The sequence below is a fragment of the Ursus maritimus genome, unplaced genomic scaffold (genome assembly GCF_017311325.1).
Source record: "Ursus maritimus isolate PB19 unplaced genomic scaffold, ASM1731132v1 scaffold_5, whole genome shotgun sequence".
Taxonomy (NCBI): domain Eukaryota; kingdom Metazoa; phylum Chordata; class Mammalia; order Carnivora; family Ursidae; genus Ursus; species Ursus maritimus.
In genome coordinates this window covers 74,097,682-74,105,264 of record NW_024426663.1, presented here as the reverse complement: position 1 = coordinate 74,105,264, position 7,583 = coordinate 74,097,682, and the positions used below count along the sequence as shown (strand labels likewise).

Genomic DNA, 7,583 nt, shown 5'->3' with positions numbered 1-7,583 from the left:
GAAATGTACTGTGCTTGGGATTTCATACACGTGTAACTAAGACGGAGATGATTTTTTTATGCCCCGCATGGGGCTTGAACTCACGACTCCAAGCCCCAAGACCCTGAGATCAAGAGTTGCATGCTCTACTGACTGAGCCAGCCAGGAACCCCAAGGAGATGATTTTTATAACAGCAAGCTGGGGCTCCTCTTGGGGGGCGGGGTTGAGGGATGCGGTGGGCGGGGCATGAAGAGGACCTCAGTGTTGTTAATACCTTTTATCAAGTTGGGCACTGGAAACGTGGAGGTTTGCTTTACTCTTCTTCTTTGTCTGTGCATGTATGTTTAGCACACTTTTATGTGTACGATAGTTCAGAATTTTATGAAAGATTGCATCAGGTGGCCAGGAAACTAAAATTTGCCTCTTGGTGTCTGAGTTAAGGGGAGGGAATATTTGGGTTAAGGCAACGGAACAAGGATAAGATCCGATATGGGCAATCTGGTGGCTTCAAGACCATCCACTCCCATGATTTCCATCATGGATTTTAAATCTCCTTGTCTGCTGACACCTGCATTTTCTGGTGGGCGTGGGAGGGAGTGGGGAGCCCTCCTTCCACAGATGTAAATCCTTATTGGAAGGTATTCCTGCCCAAGTGAGAAAATCAGATAGCAAGTTTCCATAGTGATGCTCAGCCTTCCCTGCTTTGTTAGGAGAGGGAAGAAGAAGGAACAGCATTACTTATACTGAACAGGAAGGAGAGAAGGTGTTACACCCGTTTCAAGACAAAGGATGGAGTTCATAATCTCACCATACCAGCTGAGGGCCAAACTTTTTTTTTTTTTTTTTTTTTACTTCCAATCATTAATAATGGACATAAGCTGTCAAGAGACACTTTGGTCCTCCCCAGGCTTTCAAGCAGCTCAGTTCTGAAAGGTTTATTTCAAAAGGGCCTGGTTTTGAGAATTTTTGTGAAAGCTTCTGTCTGCTGGACACATTGTAGGGGCTGACAGAGAAAGCGTGGGGACTCAAGTGGGGTGTAGGCTCTGGTGCACTCCTCTGGCACAGAACTTCCCGCCTGTACTCAGAGCTTCCAAGAGAGCCCGCCATCTTGGTCACCTGCCTTCTCTCTCCACACTGGGTGACAAACAGAATCAAAAAGGAGCAGAAGCATGGCACCTGGAGACTGTGACCAAGGAGTTGTGTGTGTGTGTGTGTGTGTGTGTGTGTGTATGGGTGTGTATGTGTGTTTCTCTGTTAATGATGATGGTCTGGTCGTGGACAGTTCTATTTATCTCGAGTCATTAAAAACCATAATTGTATTCACTAGAGTGCTTTTTTGTAGAAAGAGGAAAGNAGTGTAATTTATCAGGGAAGATTCCATCAAGAATGATTATATTTTTAAAGACAAATGGGGGGGCATTTGTAGCAAGAAGCTTGTATTCAGCTATTCTTTCTAATCTGTTTTGGTGGACTATCACATTCCCCAGCATGCCGGGAAAGCGAAGGGTCCTATCAGTGACTAGCCTGGCTGTGTTGGAAATCGGGGGGCACATGGGCTGAATTTCCTGGGACACCACTGCCATCAACTATTGGGAAGCATGGCTGGGTCATCCTCAGGGTGCTGGTTCCTCGGAATAAAGGGACCGGATTTGGGGAGGTGGCTGCAGACAGGGGTCACTCTCCCTGCTGGGGAAACTGGTACTGTCTTCCGTTCTCCCGGCAGAGTTAGGAAGAAGTACGACAAGAGTGGCAGGCTGCTGTGTAATGACGCTGATCTGTGTGACTGCCTGGAGAAAAACTGTCTGGGCTGCTTCTACCCTTGCCCCAAGTGCAACTCCAACAAGTGTGGCCCCGAGTGCCGCTGCAACCGACGCTGGGTCTACGATGCCATTGTCACCGAATCCGGGGAGGTCGTCAGCTCGCTGCCCTATTCCGTGCCTGACTAGGAGTTGTTGCACGTGAGCTGGTTCGGTTTTTCTTGACTGCTAAGCCAACCTCGTTCTCCTGGTTGGATTTTAGGGCGTGCGGAGGATGTTGGGAAAGCATACAGAAGACTCATGTTCTCTGAAGCTATAGAACAATGTAGCATGGGCAGTCACTCTGTCACCTTCTTCCTGTGTCTTCCCGAATGCCTTCACCTTGTCCCCAGAAAATGACAGTGCACGATCTTAGCATCACCCCCCGGGCACACCTCCATCTCCGCTCTCACTGAAAAATCTCTTGCCTCTTTTACTGCCTGAGACCCTGTGGTTTCAAGATTTTCAGAATTCTGCAGCTGGGAGCTTTTCTTACGTAGAACATAAAATTATCAATTTATAAGACCTAGTGACCCTTACACCAGGTCCAAGTCAGAATTGCTCTTTGAATGAAAAATACCCCCACGCCTTGTGATTTCGCACTGTATACGCATCGCCTTATTTTTTTTTTTTTAAGATTTTTTATTTATTTATGTGACAGAGAGAGAGACAGCCAGCGAGAGAGGGAACACAGCAGGGGGAGTGGGAGAGGAAGAAGCAGGCTCCCAGCCGAGGAGCCCAATGTGGGACTTGATCCCGGAACACGGGATCACGCCCTGAGCCGAAGGCAGACGCTTAACGACTGCGCCACCCAGGCGCCCCCTATCGCCTTATTTTTTTATTCACGTTTTGGTACCATTCAGATTAAATTTGGACACACTTGGCAATATTTTTATGAAAAATTTGTATTTTACTTGTCAAATTGAGAAATTAGGACTTGAATGTCCTAAAAGCTAGTGGCTTCCTTTTTTTTTTTTTCTTCAATCTCAGGATCAGTATTTTCAGATTCTTTTTCAAAAGAAGGAAACGAGTTATTATATAAGAGTGTATTGCTGTATGTTAGCTCAGGGAGGGTGTCGATATGCAGTTGACTAGACACATGATGTGATTTTTTTTTCAATGCTGTTACGTCGTAGGAAGTATACAGAAATGTGAACTAAACCTTCTTTGGATTTGCTTTTTTTATATATACATATTTTATTTTTAAGCAATCTCTAGACCCAATGTGGGGCTCGAACCCACAACCCTGAGATCAGGATTTGCACGTTCCACTGACTAAGCCAGGAGCTCCTCTTTTTTTAGTTTCAAAAGCATTTATTTCTGCACAATCCACAGGTGTCAGGGAAGGTTCCTAATAATTCTCGACTTGTTACTTGACCATATGTTTTGGGACTAAAGAAACAAAAATCCTAAAAGCCCTCCTATGACTACAGTTTTCCTGTATGTGAAGCAGGAGCACACACTCTGTTTTCCACATACTTTCCTGGGTTTTCCGGATTCAACTCCCTTTTCCTGAGCCTCTACTGACTTTTGTGAGCCTAACAGTGATGCTAAGTGCATCCAGTTCATTACCTTGAACCCTCCAGTCCTGTGAAGAAGGCATGAGATCAAGTTACCCAAGGCTGATCCTTTGAAATGCTTACCAGTGGCATGACAGTCAAAAGGGGTGGCTGCTTTTTTTGATTTATATTTTGTTTGGGTTTGAGAATAACTATTGTTTTGTACATGCCTGACCAAATGAATTGTTTTATTACTTATTTATTCTTAGAATCATATAATTTTTACACTTGAAAAGGGATCTTGCCTGTTGTCCAGCTAGTGAATTAGTCAACAAATAATATTGGTGTCTTAGGGGCCAGGCACCAGGCTAGGCCCAGGGGATCCCGCTGTGAGCATAGCTGAGCTGGTTCCTTTCTTCAAGGGGATTATAGACTAAGACCCTTCTTGTTTTATTTTCACAACTGAGGATTTAGCCCCATTGAGATAAAGTGACTCAATTAAGGACACACGGAAAAGCCTTAGTATTTTGAACCCCATGACTAGGTCAGTGTTCTTTCCCTGACAAGTATTTCCCAAATTTGCCTGATCGATTGCAAAGTTTCTTCAGCTGCTTTCAATAATATGCATTCCTGAGCCCCATCGCAAACCTCAGGAATCAGAACCTCTAGGGATGAGGCCTGGAAAGCCTCCCTTGTCACCCAATACCCTGGGTCAGTCTCATGATCAGATAAGTTGGAGAAACACTTCCTTATCACTAGCTGTCCTATTTTCATATTTAAAAAAATAATAATCTTAGGCAAATTAACCTTCAAGTATCTTTCCCTTTTGTCTCTTCTCATCTTTTAGTCTTAAACATTACATGAGATCATCTGATTTAAAATGGACTGGTTTAAAAAGTGTGTAGCAAAACATAAAGTTAAAAAAATTGCATGATTACGAAGCAGACACCTCATACTGCTTTTACGAAACCCTGGCAAAACGTTTGATGGAGTGCTTTTTTAGAAGTCCCCTTATTTCATCTGGACCTAATGCCAATTCTATGAATTTTTAAAAAGGCTCCTGCACTAAATGATCAGTTCACAAATAAATTTATGTGAATTATCGGAAACTTAGTTTGCAAGTGTCTAATTTTGTTCCAAAATGAGCAAAGCTCTTCGGTGATTTGAACGAAATTCAGATTAAGAAGGAATATAGCCGTACTGTCTGGTGACATTAACCAAGGAAATTGTCTTGTCAGTGGAACAGGCTATTCCTTTCTCTGCTTGGCTCTCTTTCAATCCTGGTGGAGTGTCTTCATGAATATGTAGAGAAATTGTAGACATCAGGGTGTCGTTCTGTAATGCCTTGGAAAACGAGACATTTATTTGAGCCAGTCTGCAGTGTTGGGCCAGCTAGGGTATTTGCTGTGTGTCCAGGGGGTGCCTTTCACATGGAGAACACTGCCAACAGCACCCCCTACAGTTGTTCCGCAAAGCGGCCCTGCTAGCAGGTGTCACTTGATATGTGGATTTCTTGATTGCCTAGGATTTATTGATACTTAGTATGTGCTAGGCATTGAATGCCTTGGGTCACTTCATATTCTGGTGTAAAATAATGGAAAGAAAATCCTTATATCTTTTTTTATAAGATTTTATTTATTTATTTGAGGGAGAGAGAGCACAAGCAGGGGGAGGGGCAGAGGCAGAGGGAGAAGCAGGCTCCCCACTGAGCAGGGAGCCCAAGGTTGGACTGGATCCCAGGATCCCTGGGATCATGACCTGAGCCGAAGGCAGATGCTTAACCGACTGAACCACCCAGGCACCCCAGATAATCCGTGTATCTTATTTTTCCTTCCTTCCCCATGGTGTCTGCAATAGTCAGTTTTCAGTTTATTCAGGACAATGGTCCACAGTTAGGATCTAGCCAAGCAGTTTTATACCGTGTTTCTTTCTCAGAATCTCTATTTTCATCCTGCATTTGGAATAATCTTTTTCATCTTCACAGATGGCCTAAAATTCTTCCGTTTTCCACGGTACTGTTCTTCGCTCTGTAGAAAGGAAATGACGTCATCACTAGTCATGGCTAAGAAGCCGTTGATTTTTGTGTTTGGTTTGTAGTTTTAGCAGATATCCCGCCTCACTTTGTATGATTGTCTGTGTGTTCATACACTGGCCAATGTTTAGGGCATATACATTAAATTCAGAGATCAGGGACGGAGTTTAATTTTTTTTTCTTCAATAGTGCTTTCAATAGCCCTGTGTGGTTAATAGATCTACTACTTAGTGATCCCTCATTCATTGATTTATTCATTTATTCATTTGCCAAACACCTCTTACTTGCTGGATGCTTCATTAGGTGCCAGGGATACAGTGGGTAAGAAAGAAAGAAAAAATCCTAGGCTACATGAAGTAAAAAGAAAACCCACGCCGCTTCCCAGCATATCCTTCCTGCTGTCTGAGGTCCTTATCCATCTGATGTCCTCTCTCCACCTTTCAGAGTCCTCTTATGTTTGTTTTATTTACAATGTCCAGCCTTCTTATCTGTACTTACTAAGAGGAATAGAAAAGGCACACCTACCCCATCTTTCTGGAAATGGAAGTCCCTTGTTTGGGTTTTGATACCCAGGTAATGCTAGCTTCACAAAAGGTGTGGGAACTACTTCCTCTTCTTTTCTTCTCCAGAAGGCTTTGTTTCAGATGACAGTCTTCTTCCTTAAATATTTGGTGGAAATTGCCCGTATATCCATTTGAGCCTGAAGTGTTGTTTTTTTTTTTTTAAATCCATTTTAATTAAATTTTCAATTCTGTGAACACTGTCACACAAGACAGAGTCTTATCATTTTTATGTAGAAAATATCTTCCCCAAATTTTAACTATAAACCACTGAAAAGATAGTGCACACCAGTATCCTTTCAATAAATTCCTTTCCCCTCTTAAATTGGCCAAAATTGGATTCTCTTTTTTATAAAGGAAACACCCTAATGCAGGTACCATCCAGAAAATGGAGAGACATTTATACTTGCAGAAAATTCCTTTTCAACAAACTTTCATGAGAAACGTGTTCCTTTTCTTTCCTAAGGTATCCCTGAGGCCTGATTTCAGAGGTCTGAGTTAGAGGCTCCCTGGCTTCTCAATACACCTGTTCCCAGTATGAACCAGTATGCTCCCAGCAGTGACAACTGAAAAAATATTGTTATACAGCTCAGAACGTGTCAATTGAAATAGAATACAAATTACCTACTTTTCAGGAGTTATTGCAAGCCAGTCCCAGAGAGGGAAGAGAGGAAGGGGTGGAGTGGGGGGGGGATGCTTCTTTTCAGAACTACTTGAGATTCAGAATCTCCATCCAGCTTTCAAACTTTCTATACAGCACTAGGCAGCAGAGTAGCATTAAGTTATAGGACTTCTATGATTTTTTACATATATCTTGGGAAAATGAGGTTCATTTGCATTTTGCAGTTTTTAGTAACTCATTTTCCTAAAAGGTTTGTGGAAGAAAAATAAGTTACATGCATGGTTTTGGCTCCCTCTGCTGGCCATTATTGGGTACTTTAAGTTTTACCCCGAAAACAAAACCACGATTCCATTCCTGAAATAGATTTGGGTTTTTTCCCCCCTCAAAGTTTAACTCAACATTTTAGTTTAACATTTCCAAATTTATGACAGACCTTTAGGTTTGGTAAATATACTTTTTATTTTGGTCCTTTTTTTTTTTTTTTTTTTGCTTCAGAACGGTAACTGAAAACGATCCATTTAGCAGAAAAATAGTTTAGAAAATATTTCAGATAAAAAACTTAACTCCCACTATGTTTCTTTCTCAAGCTGTCTGTGGTGAAGGTACCCAGTTAATTCTGTGGACTGATATGGGTTTTTTGTTTTGTTTTGTTTTTTTAAGTTTCTTTGTTGGCTTTTCATGATCAGCCTATAGACGTGCTCACGACAGCTAGGGTTTTGCAACTATGAAGGGCTCTGACTAATTGAAGCCAAAAAAGGGTCCATCACAGGTAAGGAAATGCACAAGAGCCTTGGGAAGACCAGGTGTCAGGGCAGCTCTATGGGGCTGGGGAGCCTCGCATTATAGACCGTGACCTTCAGGACCACCTGTCAGGAGCTCAGTTGAGCTGGGGGAGAGCCGAGGTGTCAGCTGTGTTGGTAGCTGATGAAAGCAACGAATGAGCCAAAGCGGAAGACCCAAGCCTTCATTCACTGCCATGGCGTAAGAGGGATGCTACAACCAGGCAGAGCAGGACCCCCTCCCTTCCATCTTCCTCCTGGTGGAGGTCCAGGCGCATCTATGCGACACGGTGGAGGGAGCCCTGAACAAGAGTC

At 42.9% G+C, this 7,583-nt stretch overlaps 1 protein-coding gene across 1 annotated transcript in view; it reads left to right on the top strand.

The window, feature by feature from the left end:
* ARL14EPL (ADP ribosylation factor like GTPase 14 effector protein like) overlaps nucleotides 1-2,458 on the top strand; it is a 30,271-nt gene extending 27,813 nt beyond the window's left edge. Inside the window, exon 6 of the mRNA XM_008709474.2 lies at nucleotides 1,704-2,458. Coding sequence (XP_008707696.1) covers nucleotides 1,704-1,926 — 223 coding nt within the window. The 3' untranslated portion in view covers nucleotides 1,927-2,458. The remainder of the gene's footprint in view (nucleotides 1-1,703) is intronic.
* The last annotated feature ends 5,125 nt before the right edge of the window (nucleotides 2,459-7,583 follow it).